Raw genomic sequence first — 13,805 nt, forward strand, 5'->3', positions numbered from 1 at the left:
CGGTAGGGAAAAGCAGTGGGTGGGCAGGGCGTTGCAGGGGGGCCCTGAATCAGGCCATTCGCTGCCCAGGAGGTACCCAGACTGGCTGGTGCAAGGAAACCTGGGAAACTCAGGTGGGATGGGTGGCCGCAGGACCTAACATGGAGGGTCCTTGTGAATCCCAAATGAGCGGTGCCCAGGGCCTTGGCCCTTCTGAGAGGGGTCCCCTCGCCCTTCTCTCTCCAGGGATGGAGACTGGTGGACGGTGCTGTCGGACATCTCAGGCAGAGAGTACATCTTCCCCAGCATCCACGTGGCCAAAATCTCCCATGGGTGAGTTCACACCCCAGGCCCTGCCTCCGGGGAGCTTCCTGCTTTCTCCTCCCACAAGTGTAGTTCGTTACGCCCAGTCTTATGCTGAGCAAAGCTGGGGTCGGGGGAAATCAGGCCCAGACCCTGCCCTCCAGAGGAGCTGACGACTGACTCTCTCAGGTCAGCCTGTGAGACTTGGGAGCCCAGAGGAGAGGGCTCGGCAAGGCCTCATGGAGATGTGGCACCTGGGCTTTGGAGGGTGGCCGGGAATCTGGTGGTGGAGAATGCTGGAAGGGACTTGCAGGAGGTGGGGGCAGCCTGCATAAATGTCCCCAGAGAGCCTCCTTGGGCTGCGCTTCCAGGAGGCACTTCCTCAGGAGGGCTGGACTCGGGGACGCAGGGTCTCTCAAAAAGTGTGAGCCATCCCTTGCCCAGAGTAAGTGACAGACTGACTCCAGAGCAAATTCTATGTCAAGAGAGAAGGGCAGTGAATAACCTGGAGCCAGGGACATGTCACTGTGTGTGCTATGACAGCCACAGTTCTGAGGAAAAGCACGGCTCCCACACTGGATGGCCTTCCTTTCTGAAGCTCGTGGTATGTCTGGCTCTGAGGAAAGCAACATAGGATCCCGAGACATGTGGACACATCATAGAATCAGCTCGCGTCTCCCAGTGGCCTGGGCCTGCGGGGCAGGGTTTTGCCTCCACAGCCTGGCGTGAAGTTTAAACAGAGGAAACACCGACTACCTCTAAGAGTCCCCTTTCCTTGCCTGTGCTTCATTTATAGCCTGGATTTTCATAAGTCGTATGAATGATGTATTTTATTTACTATAAAACTAGGCTCAGTTTGCTGCTGGCCCCAAGAGAATCACAGCTTCTCTACTTTATTTACTTGGAATCTACTCAACCCTGACTCTGGCATTTCACAGAATGACAGGGAGGCAACCATTTCTATCAAATTGGCTTCTGGAGGCTTTGCCTGGGACCCCCGGACATGACTCTGGGGACAGTAAGAAGCTGATGGACTGTAAACCAAAACATTCCTGCACGACTCCTTGAACTTTTCACTGCAGTGAAGTCCTTCATGGACACACGTAGGTGAGGGATTAAGTGAAGAGAGAAAAGGAAGGTGTGGGCTCAGAGTTATCAACAATCCCAGCATTGGAAGAGGCACGTATGGCTATTGATGGGCTACGTGATTTTTTCCAAAATTTTAGAATGTCTTGAACATTCTAGATCCAAACTTTCTTCCCACAAATAAGCTACAGTGGAAGTTAGATTTCAGTGATAATGAGTGAATGTTCACCTGCATACCTTTTGGCTATAAAGTTAAACTTTAAACTGTTGAAATAAAATATTTACTAAAATTAAAAAAAAAGAGAGAGGCAATTCTTGGAGAGGTGAAGGCTTAGACAGGTGAGTGGATGGTGTAGGGGTGCTGGGGGAACTGGGCAGTGAGAGGAGAGGGTCTGGGATCACCTCACCTGCCCCCAGACCCTGGCCACTTGGGAATGAGCTCTTCAGTTAGAAAAGGCTGGGGCTGACCCCATGAGATGGTCCTGGCTCCAGGGGCCTCAGAGGACAAGGACAAAGCTGGGGGCCCTGAGAGACCTGAGGCCAGCTCTTCATGGGACGTTTGGAAGTCTGAGGCCCACAGAGGGAAGAGAGGTTCCAGTAGAGTCTTGGGCCACCCACCCCCAGGCTGACCCCCGACCCTCTCTCTGCTCATCTCCCCACCCCCAGGTGGTTATATGAGGGCCTGAGCCGGGAGAAAGCTGAGGAACTTCTGCTGCTGCCTGGAAACCCAGGAGGGGCCTTCCTCATCCGGGAGAGCCAGACTAGGAGAGGTGGGTAAGCTCAGCCTGCTGTGGGCTTTTCCCTTTCATGCCAAGAGCCAGGTGTGATGTGACTTGGGGGTAGAGGTAGGAGGCCACATGTGGAGGGCTGGAGACCTGGCCTTGGAGTCGGGCAGTCTGGCTGACTGACCACATGTTGCTGCCGTGAGAGCCTATCAACAATGGGGCAGGGCTTCCCTGGTGGCGCAGTGGTTGAGAGTCTGCCTGCCATGCAGGGGACACGGGTTCGTGCCCCGGTCCGGGAAGATCCCACATGCCGTGGAGCGGCTGGGCCCGTGAGCCATGGCCGCTGAGCCTGTGCGTCCGGAGCCTGTGCTCCGCAACGGGAGAGGCCACAGCAGTGAGAGGCCCGCGTATTGCAAAACAAAAAACAAAAAACAATGGGGCAATAACCTGCATTTCTAAAAGTGGTGTGAATTGCCCACGGGAGGGATCCAGCTCAGCCAACACTTTAGCAGCCAGGACTCGTAACAGAATATAGTCACAGGATTTCTCTGCCTTGACCAGCAATGATTTCTCCCTCCCCAAGACACAACATGACCCTGATCTCTTGACAAGGTCTCTGTGCTTTGGGTCATCAGCCAGTCGGAGCCAGAAACCCCCCCAGGAGTCACCTCATGATCTTCCTCTCTGTGCTGTGCAGATGGGGAAACAGAGGCCCACAGAGGGATTGGGACATGTCACACTGCACGTTCATATGGGACTTCTCCCACCCCAGGTGCAAACAAAACACGAAGTTGAGTCTGTCTCTGATGCCCCTGCTTCTCTCTGAGCTGCCCTGAGTCCCTTACAGCAGGGACGGAGAGGGACGTTGAAGGAGCGGCAGTACCCTCGTTTATGTTAGGCTCTTTAAATGTCTTCACACAACCCTGTGGGGATTATACTTCCAATGTCCCCATTTTACAGATGAGGAACTGGAGATTTGGGGGAAGAGAAATGATTTGCCTGGGGAGACACAGCTAATAAGTGCAGAGCTGGGATTCAAACCCCGCTGAGGTTCATCGCACTTCAGACACCCAAGAGAGGCCCACCTGTGACAGTAACGGTAGCATTACAAGCACAGGGGCAGACTAGGGAGAAGCTATTCAGGAGTGAGGACGGGCTGCCTGTGCTTCCCTTAACTGAACTCACTTTGGTGCATCGTCAGGGTCCTTTGCTCTCAGTCTCCCTCCTGGGGCCCCTTCCAGTGCATGTCTTTGCCTCTCCTTCCCTTCCTTTGGGAGCCCCCTGGGTTGACCTCTCCCCAGCCCCTCCTACTATTTTCCAGGCAGCGCCAGCATCCCTCACATACACCCATAGGCAGGCCAGGGTGTGGGGCTGGCTCAAGTGCAACAGCTACAAACAGGAAACCATAGCGGTGCTGTTGGGGGCGGGGGCACTGTAGACCGAGCCCCGGTGAGCGTGAGAAGCCACAGGAAGTGCTCCGTGCTCAGCTGCCCCTCCCACACCCCTTCTCTGGCCTGGTTCAACCCCAAGAGCATAGTGACCGAAACTTATTGCCTCTCTGAGCCCCTTTTCTAAGAAGGCACATATACAAGAGGAACTGGTGGAGAAATAAAGGAGAAAGCAGATAAGAATCCATAGGATCTTTTTTTTTTCCTTGCAGTTTTATTGAGACATAGTTGATACACAGCACTGCATAAGTTTAAGGTGTAAAGAATCCATAGGATCTTTAAGGATCCACAAAATTGCTGGGATTAAGGTTAGATTTGACTCTGAGGTTCCCCATAGCAACACCAAAAAGGGATAGATCAGAATGCAGCTCTCATTATCGAAAAAGGAAGAATTTGCCAATTCTGCAGGAAAGGCAGTTTCCCAGTACTAATTTCTAATCTCTCATCCTGGGCTTCCTTTTGGAGAGTGTTTGTTAAGCTGCAGGTTACAACCCATCTGTGGGCCAAGAAATCAGTTTGGTTCAGTGGTTATAGACCAGTGGGTCTCAGACCTGGGCGGGCATCAGAACACCTGGAGGGTTTGTTAAAACAAAGAACTGGCCCGGCTTTAAGAACCACTGATCTAGACCTTGGCTGTGTGTTGGAATCATCTGGGGGAGATTTATAAATTACTGATGGCTGCACCCCACCCCCCGAGTTTCTGATTTAATTGGTCAGGGGTGTGGCCTGGGCCCTGGAAGCTACAAGAGGCCCCCAGGTGATTCTGATGTGCACCAAGGTTGAAACCCATTGGTTTAGTGGATCTAGGCCAGGGAGCGTTGAAAGTGAAATATAGCTGAAAACGTTAGGATGCATCACTGGGGCTGGGGAGATACTCTGCTTCACAAAACGTTTTGTTTTCGATAATTTTAAGTGTGTTCTGGGTCACTGTAAAATTTCATACGTGGTTTGTGGTCAAAAAGAGTTTGACACTAAATCTGTACGGGCCCGAGTGCCACCACAGGATGGTGGTTCTCAGACTTGAGTGTACAGGAGTTGTCAGGGGATCGTCTTGCTGATGTGCTCTTAGGCCCTGCCGCAGACCTGCCAAATCAGACTGTTGGGTACAGAGGTCAGAATTCTGCTTCCTTCACAAGCTCTCTGGATGGTTCTCATGTTCTTTTAAGTTTGAAAACACAGTTCCAATCTGGGGAACCCAAAATTAAGTAATGAGAGACAATGTTTTTCATGTTTACATAATGCATCTTGTCATATATAACGATAATTAACTGTTGACCAAGTGGGTGAGTGATATCAGGATCAGCTCTTCTTTGGCCCAAGATCCAGAGTACCTCTGGGAAGGGAATTCTGTAGGGGCTTTGAGCCTGTGGGTGGACCAAGGCAGAAGGCCTGGGGCCACTGAGCTCCCAAGAACACTACTCACGAGTCCGGAGGGCGAGGGGAAGACGCCCCATCTTCCTCAGAGTCCCTCTGGCATACCTGGTTGTGTTCTAGGCCTGGGGGGAGCCATGGCAGGGCCCAAGTCAGGCCAAAAACCTTGGTGTGAGAAGGGGCACAAAGAGTTTGTGGAGGTCCCAGGACTGCTCCAGAGGTCAGCGCCAGGGCCAGACCCCAAGAGCGTCACCCTCTTGCCTTCCTACTGTCCTACTATGTGTCTATACTGTGTTGAGCATTACAAGAGAGACTGATGAGCAAGACACACTTCCTGCCCCTGAGGGACTCACCTCTGTGATTCTGTCAGCTGAGAAGCACTTAAAAGCATCTCCTCTGAGTCAGGGCTGATAAGTTGTGATTCCTGCCCTCAGGCTTCAGACAGTCAAGGGTCCAAGGTGCAGCATCCTCGAGGCTATCAGCTTCTTAGAGGTCTCAGAAAAAGTTCAGAGGGTCCTGCTAGACCTACGTCCCCCAAACAGGTTTTAATGTGCTCCCTCACACCACTGTGGACCCCTCCCCTCCTCCTGGCATCATCATCAAAACACCTGGGAGAACATGGCTCCTGAGCCCATAGGTCACTGCAGGCCAGGGTATGACACTGGCTACGCCTGCTGGAGCTTTCTGGAATCTGGGACCTCATACTTTCCTTGCCTTTTTCCCAATGGGTCTCCCTCCAGGCCCTGCACCCAGCCATAGCTCCTACCATTCCTTCCCACAGCCTGCCTTCCGGCCCACTGCCCACCAGAACACTCCATGAATGAACACACCTTGTTCTTTCCACTGCTCCATCCTTGCACACGAGCCGCCCTCAGGGCCTGGAAAGCCCCCTCCTCCAGTCCTCCACTTGGCCAACTCACACTGATCCTTCTCGACCCATTGCAATGCCATTTCCCCAGGTTATTTGTCACTCTTTGCTCTCAACTCCCACAGCATCCTGAAAAGACCTCTTCTGTAGCTGCAATAAACTTATTTCTTAAAACAAAGTCAGGGTATGTGGTCTAACAGCAGAGGAACTAAATACTTGAGATGAGGACCATAAAGGAAAATTCTGGCTGAGGGATGTGCTGAGGGACAGTATTTCCTTCCCCAGAGTATGAAGATCTGATTACCTGTGTCTCAGGCTAGTGCAGTGCCAGCTTGTAGTAAGTGTTCAACAGATGTTTACTGTATAAATGGATGAGTGAATGAGTGCATGTATGTACGTTGAGGGGAGGAGAGAGGATGAAGAGCTGGGGTAGGGTAGACTGACCCCCAACACCATCTGTGCTCACAGCGGTAGGAGTGCAAATGGTGGCAAGGACTCCTCAAGTCTGCTTGTATCATGGCCGTGCCCAGTGTTTATCACAGAGACTCAGTAATTCATTCAGCAAATAAATATTGCATGGTGACTCTGTGCCAGCCACTGTTCTAAGTGCTGGGGATTCAACAATATAAAAAGCACCAATAAAGAGGTTAAAAAAAAAAGCAAAGTCCCTGCCCACAATCTAGTTGGCAATGTGCATAGTGAACAAACAGTAATTGAGCAACTGATCATGGCAAGTGCCACAAAGAAACAATAAAGCGACAGTTAAGAGGAACAGAGTAAACAGGTGCATCCTCAGCAGGAGGCAGGTGTGCCTGGAGCAGATCCAAGGTCACCGGAAGTCAGGTCATGCAAGGCCTTTCCCGGGTGAGAGTTTCAGATTTATTTTAAATGTTGACAGGGAGGGTTCTAAGCAGGGGAGTGACATGATCTGATCCCTCTGCGTTGCAAAGAGAGGATTTGGCAGGGGATGAGGCGGAAGTGGGGAGCCACATGGGAAGTTGTTGCAGGCTAATGAGAAGTGGTTAGATTCCGGATATGTTCTGAATGTAGCCAGTAGGGTTTTCTGTGGGGCTGGATGGGAGGTGAGGGAGAATGGAAGCTGCCAGGGATGATGCCGGGGTTAGGAGCTTAGTAATGAATGGATTGTGCTGCTGTTTTCTGAGATGGGAAGATGGTGGGCAGATAAATTAGGACGATCCCTTGTGAGGCTCACAGTTGGTTATATGGTGGGGTGTGGTAGTGTTGAGGGACAGACGATGGGAGAATAGGACCTTTGGTGCTAGCACTTGTGTCTGGGCAAGCCTAGAGCTGGGGTTTCTACCAGGCAGAGAAGGTGTTCTGGAGAGGAGTTGCCTGAGTAGGAACTGAGTTGTAAAAGGAAGGCTGGCGGTTACGCAGGTGGAAGAGTGTTCCATATAAAGGGAACAGCGTGAACAAAAAACCAGAGGACTGATAAGGGGCACTGGATGCTTGCTATGTGCCAGACACTGCTAAATGCTTTACCTACTTTACCACCTGAATCTTTGTGGCACTCTATTGAGGCGGGGACAATTATTATCCCCCTTTAGAAAGGAAGAAACAAATCTGAGAGGTCAACTAATGTGTCTTAGAGACACAGGTAGGGTTATAGGATGTAGGGGTGTTATAGTGTGTGACTCTGGGTGGGATATGAAACCAGGGAGTCTGAGTTTAAAAGACGTCCTGGGGCTTCCCTGGTGGCACAAGTGGTTGGGAGTCCGCCTGCCGATGCAGGGGGCGTGGGTTTGTGCTCCGGTCCGCGAGGATCCCACGTGCCGCGGAGCGGCTGGGCCCGTGAGCCATGGCGTATGGGCCTGCACGTCCGGAGCCTGTGCTCCGCAACGGGAGAGGCCACAGCAGTGAGAGGCCCGCATAACGGAAAAAAAAAAAAAAAAAAAAAATTATAAATGCCATCTTTTGGGACTGTCCTGCAGTTCACTGAGATATATTTCTTGTAAAAAAAGACGTCCTGGAACTGGGAGCCAGCCATAGATATCCGGGGCTGGCTGAGCAGCAGTAAGAAGGAACAGCAGGATAGCAGGCACACAGGGCAGTCAAAGGTGGCCTTGGTAGGTGACCTGTCCCCACAGCAGGGTAGACAACCCCACATGGGCTTGCTGTACAGAGATTGCTTATTATCTGTGAGTCTACCAGTCAGATCCTCAGTGTAGCTGTGAGGATCCTTCCTGGTTCTAGTAACTGTGATGACAGTGGCCAGGGTGGGGTGGCTGGAGAACCAGGCCCCATAGAGGGACTTGGTCACTTAGTTCAGCTGGTTGGTTGGCTTCCAGGGCCTAGTTTCAGATATGTATCCCTTTCCCAACCACAGAGCTTTTTCAGGGTCACAGCACAGCGACGGAGGCAAGAGGGTAAGGGTTTGAGAGATTGGAAGATGCTATGCTGCTGGCTTTGAAGATGGAGTAAGGGGCCATGAGCTAAGGAATGCTGGGGGCTTCTAGAAACTGAAGAGGCAAAGAAACAGACATTCCTCTAGAGCCTGCAGTACAGGCCTGCTGATACCTTGATTTTAGTTTAGTGAAACCTGTTTTAGATTTATGACCCCCAGAATTGTAAGATAACACATTTTTTGTTGTTTTAAGCCACTGTATATATGGTAATTTGTTATAGCAGCAATAGGAAATTATTATGCCTTCTATCTGTAGTTTTCTTTTCCTTTGTTGTTTTAAAAATCATGATGCGTGTTGAATGTTGTCAGATTTTTCTACATTTCTGCAGGTGATCATGCTTTTTCTCCTCTATTCTAATTTAGTGAGTTAACACTGACGTTCAATTTTTAAATCAACTTGTATTCCTGGGATAAAGCCGACTTAGTCATAATGTATTATCTTTTTTATACATTGCTGGATTCAATTTGCTAACAGTGTGTTAAAGATTTTTTGTGTCTACATATATGAGGTATATTGGTCTACAGTTTTCTCATAATGTTTTTGTCTTTTTTAGCAAGTTAATTGCTGGCCTCATAAAATGGGTGGGGAAATGTTATCTTCTCTATTTTCTTAAAGAGTTTGTATAAAATTGATATTATTTCTTCTTTAAATGTTTGATAGAACTCACTAGTGAAGCCATCTGGACCCAGAGTTATCTTTCCAGGGAGTTTTTTTTTTTTTTTTGGAAGTTTTAAAATTATGAATTCAATTTCTGCAATAGATATGGGTCTATTCAAATTTTCTATTTCTTGTGTCAGTTTTGGTAATTTGTGTCTTTTAAGGAATTTGTCCATTTCATCTAAGTTGTAGAATGTATTGGCATAAAGTTGTTCACAGTATGCCCGTATCCTTTCAATGTGTGTAGGATCTATAGCGATGTCCCCTCTTCATTCCTGATGTTGGTAATTTGTGTGTGTGTGTGTGTGTGTGTGTGTGTGTGTGTTTCTTTTCCTTTCATCAGTCTAGTTTGAGCTTTGTCAATTTTATCAACCTTTTCAAAGAATCAGCATTTGATTCTTCTCCGTCTTCTATTTATTTTTTTATTTCCTTCCACTTATTCTTTTTCTAGCTTTTTAAAGTAGAAACTTTATTTTATGCCTTCTTTGCTTCAAGTGTAAGATTTAAAGCTAAAAATATACCTTTAAGTCCTGATTTAGCTGAGCTCTCAAAATTTATTTAAATTTATTTATTTAGTTAAAAATATCTTCTAATTTTGCTTACGATTTCTTCTTTGATCCCTGGGTTATTCCCAAGCATCTGGGGATTTTCCATATGTCTTTTTGTTATTAATTCATAATTCTGTGTGGTCAGAAAACATACCTTTAATTATTTCAATCCTTTTACATTTCTGTTTTTACGGCCCAGTCTATAGTCTGCCTTGAATATTCCACGTACTCTTGTTGGGCCCAAGGTTTGTTAATTAAGTCAAATGGGCTGACTGCATTGTTCAACTCTCTATATGCCTGTTGATTTTCTATCCTATCAAGTACTAAGAGAGGAGTGTTGAAATCTCCAATTATAATTATGGACATCTATTTTTTCTGTTAATACTGTTGGCTTTGCTTCTGTATTTTGAATTTCTGTAACTGGGTGCATACAAATTCAGCATATCCTCTTCTCTCTGGTAATACCCTTGGTCTTGAATTCTACTTTTCTGATATTATCACTCCCATTTTCCTATGATTAATGTGTGCATGATACATATTTTTTACTTTTAGCCTGTGTTTTAATATTCAAAGTGTGTTTATCATGTAGTTGGGTCTTGCTTTTTAAAATACAGTTTGAAAATCTCTGCCTTTTAATGGAGTATTTAGACCACTTCCTCAAAGTAAAATCTTCCTAAAACTGAGCACTGCCTGTGGTTTGGGAAAGTCACTCCTGCATTTTGTTGGCATTCCACAGGGAAAGGTTAAGTGACAGGGTCACTGGCTCTTCCTCCAGGTTCTCTGTGCCAGTTTTCTCATCTGTAAACTGGGGATAACTGTACCTACCTCACAGGGTGGTTATGAGAATTAGACAAGACAGTCCATATAAAAAGTGCAAGTAAGCACTCAATAAATGAAAGCTACAGATAGCTTTAAATAATTAGATAGTAATAATAGGTTATTACTGTTATTCCACTAAGCACTCTCTTCCCATTTGGCTTTGATGAAGTGTTAAGAAAAGAATCCCACTTTACAGTTATAAAGAGCACTTGTATGCAGCCTCATCTGCTGAAAACTACTGCTGGAGGCCTGATTTTATATAGTTATATAGTTATGATTTTATATAGTCTTTTCTCTCTATTCATTTTCAACCATGTGCTTTTCCTCTTCTAGCCAGTTATCCTTTTTGTAAATTAAAATTTTCGTTGAAACCTATCAAACTGTACACTTTAAACATATGCATTTTATTTTATATAAATTTATATATACCTCAATAAAGTTGATTTTAAAAACTAAAACAGGGAGTTCCCTGGTGGCCTAGTGGTTAGGGTTCTGGGCTTTCACTGCCGAGGCCCGGGTTCAATCCTGGTCTGGGAACTGAGATCCCACAAGCCACGCAGCACAGCCAAAAAAAAAAAAAAAAAACAACTAAAAACTGGAAAAATTCTGTCACTTGCATCAGTGAACATAATATTCATGTATAGGTTTAAGACTAGCAACAGGGACTTCCCTGGCGGTCCAAGTGGTTAAGACTGTGCTTTCACTGCAGGGAGTGTGGGTTTGATCCCTGGTTGGGGAACTAAGATCCCAAATGCCGTGTGGCACAGCCAAAATAAAAAAGACTAATAATAAAACCAACATCCATATGCCCACTTACCAGCTTAAGAAATTGTGCAACAGTCCCTTTGAAGCCCTTTGCCTGCTTCACTGTGTTAATCAGTTACTTTTCTTCATGGTTTTTTCCTTTCCTGGTTGTGCCAGGTCTTAGTTGCGGCAGGTGGGTTCCTTAGTTGCGGCAGGTGGGTTCCTTAGTTGCGGCAGGTGGGCTCCTTAGTTGCAGCTCACCAGTTCCTTTTAGTTGCGGCACACGTGCTCCTTAGCTGTGGCACGCAAACTCTTAGTTGTGGCATGCATGTGGGATCTAGTTCCCTGACCGGGGACTGAACCCGCTTCCCCCGCATTGGAAGGCGGATTCTTAACCATTGTGCCACCAGGGAAGTCCCTTCTTCATAGTTTTGCCATAGATGCATCCCTATGCAGTAGTCTTGGCTGCCTCTGAACTTTATTTAAATAGAATCATACTGAACGTATGCTTCTGTGACTTGCTGTTTCTGCTCATTATTTTAAACATTTATCTATGCTTACGTGTGTAGTAGTTATTAACTTTTACGGCTGAATCGTGTTACATTCTAGAATCTACCATTCTCTCGAGTCCATATGGGCTGTTTGCAGTTTTGGGCTTTTCTGAACAATGCTGCTATGAATACTTTTGTTCATGTATTTGCAAGGCATCATGCTGGGATGGAACGGCTGGGTTGTGAGGTATGAGCATGTTCAACTCGACTAGTTAATGCCAACTGTTTCCAAAGTGGCTTATACAACTTATCTTTCCACCAGCAGGGTAAGAATTCCTTTCTCCACATCCCTGCTGACATCTACTGACACTTTTTTTTTTGTGGTACGCGGGCCTCTCACTGTTGTGGCCTCTCCCGTTGCGGAGCACAGGATCTGGACGCGCAGGCCCAGCGGCCATGGCTCACAGGCCCAGCCGCTCCGCGGCATGTGGGATCTTCCCGGGCCGGGGCACGAACCCGCGTCCCCCGCATCAGCAGACGGACTCTCAACCACTGCGCCACCAGGGAAGCCCTACTGACACATTTTCACCTCCTAACACTTCTGCCCACTTGAGCCTTTTAATAACAGCCAACACTTAATGCTCACTTAAACTGTGGCAGGCCCTGTTCTGAGCCCTGTGTGCATGACCTTGTTTCCTCCTCACGAGAGCCCTAGCTATGGTAAGTGTGTTGTCATTTATGAGCAAGAGAGCAAGTCTTTGTCCCTCCCTTCCCCCTTCCCTCGTTTGGGCCCAGTGCCCACTCTCTGTGGCCATTTCATGTCTTCTTTCTCCCATCCTGGGCTGGGCTTGGTCCCAGCATGGCCTTAATCCCACCCCGGACCCTTTCCTTCTCAGGCTGTTACTCCCTGTCGGTCCGCCTCAGCCGCCCTACATCCTGCGACCGGATCAGACACTACAAGATCCAACGCCTTGACAATGGCTGGCTGTACATCTCACCACGCCTCACCTTCCCCTCACTCCAGGCCCTGGTGGACTATTACTCTGGTATGGCCATCCCCTACCTCCATGAGAGCAGACTGGGATGTGGGTCTGTGGGGAAGATAGTCATACCCTCAGACACTTTGCCTGCTGGAGAATATCTAGGCAGAAGAGGGACCTCCCCTCTCTCCGTGCCAGTCCCTGTGCCAAGAAACACAGCCCGGAAGCCCCAAGTTCATCTCGTGCCAAAAGAGCCACGGAGGTGTCCCGTGTTAGTGCAGGCCAGTGCCTCACCCACCACTGTGGCTCTGAGTCAAAGTCCCCAATGGCTGGCACAGTTCTCTCCACAGGAACAAGGCCCAGAGCTGTTGTTATTGTGGAATTCAGTTGATTCTCAGCATTTTCTGGTGCCTGTTCTGTAACAGGCACTGCAGCCACTACAGCAGAGTGTCAGAGAAGCAGAGAGGAAGGCCTACTACTGGGAAAACTGATTGGGGGATTTCAGGACAGTCATTCCATGCAGCAGATACTGACAGAACACGTAGAGACTGATCATCCCTTAGATTTCTTCCTTCCAAAGTGCTTTTCTAACCAGAAACTGGGGCTCAAAGAGGTCCATCAACTTACCCGAAATCACACGGTAAATTAAGTCTCCCGAAACCTAGCCCAGAATGACCTTTGACTGCATGTCAGCTTCCAGATTAACAGCCTGGGGCTCATGCTCCCACCTGCCAAGTGCGGAAAGCTGTCAGGGTGAGGGTGGAGTTGTTGGGGAGGAAGGCAGGGCTGGGGCCAGCCATGTCAAGGGTCTAGGTCTCTTCCTCAGAGCTGGCGGATGACATCTGCTGCCTACTCAAGGAGCCCTGTGCCCTGCGGAGGGCCGGCCCACCCCCTGGCAAGTCCATACCTCTACCTGTGACTGTGCAGAGGACACCACTCAATTGGAAAGAGCTGGACAGGTGAGAAGCCCCTGGAACGTGAAGGAAGAACAAAGGAGACTTAGAAGGACCCACCCCTCGGAACCCAGAATGGGCTTGTCACCTTCAGGGACACCTGGGAGCCAATAAGCGTTGACTGAACTCAGGCCAGCCCAGGCTCAGCAGGTCTGCTGGGGGGACTAGCAGGGAGGCCAAAGTGGGCATGGATATGGGGCATGCCTGGGCACCAAGGTGGCCAGGATGGAAGGTCAGACAAGATGGGGTGCAACAGAGAGCACCAGTCCTGAGTGAAGTGAAGGGGAGTTTGATCTGACTAGGGAACCGCTGTGAGTTTTTCAGCAGGTTTTGAGAACAGGGAACCATGTGGGAGGTGCATGGAGGAGGGTGAGGCTCCCTGATGCAACTCCTTCCCCCTCTCCCCA

General features: G+C 48.5%; 1 protein-coding gene across 1 annotated transcript in view; it reads left to right on the forward strand.

The window, feature by feature from the left end:
* SLA2 (Src like adaptor 2) overlaps positions 1 to 13,805 on the forward strand; it is a 21,613-nt gene that overhangs the window by 7,596 nt on the left and 212 nt on the right. Inside the window, exons 4-7 of the mRNA XM_007447740.1 lie at positions 226 to 312; positions 2,035 to 2,138; positions 12,362 to 12,511; positions 13,272 to 13,404. Of these exons, the coding sequence (XP_007447802.1) occupies positions 226 to 312; positions 2,035 to 2,138; positions 12,362 to 12,511; positions 13,272 to 13,404 (474 nt within the window). The remainder of the gene's footprint in view (positions 1 to 225; positions 313 to 2,034; positions 2,139 to 12,361; positions 12,512 to 13,271; positions 13,405 to 13,805) is intronic.

This window comes from Lipotes vexillifer, unplaced genomic scaffold, assembly GCF_000442215.2.
Source record: "Lipotes vexillifer unplaced genomic scaffold, Lipotes_vexillifer_v1.1 scaffold397, whole genome shotgun sequence".
NCBI lineage: Eukaryota > Metazoa > Chordata > Mammalia > Artiodactyla > Lipotidae > Lipotes > Lipotes vexillifer.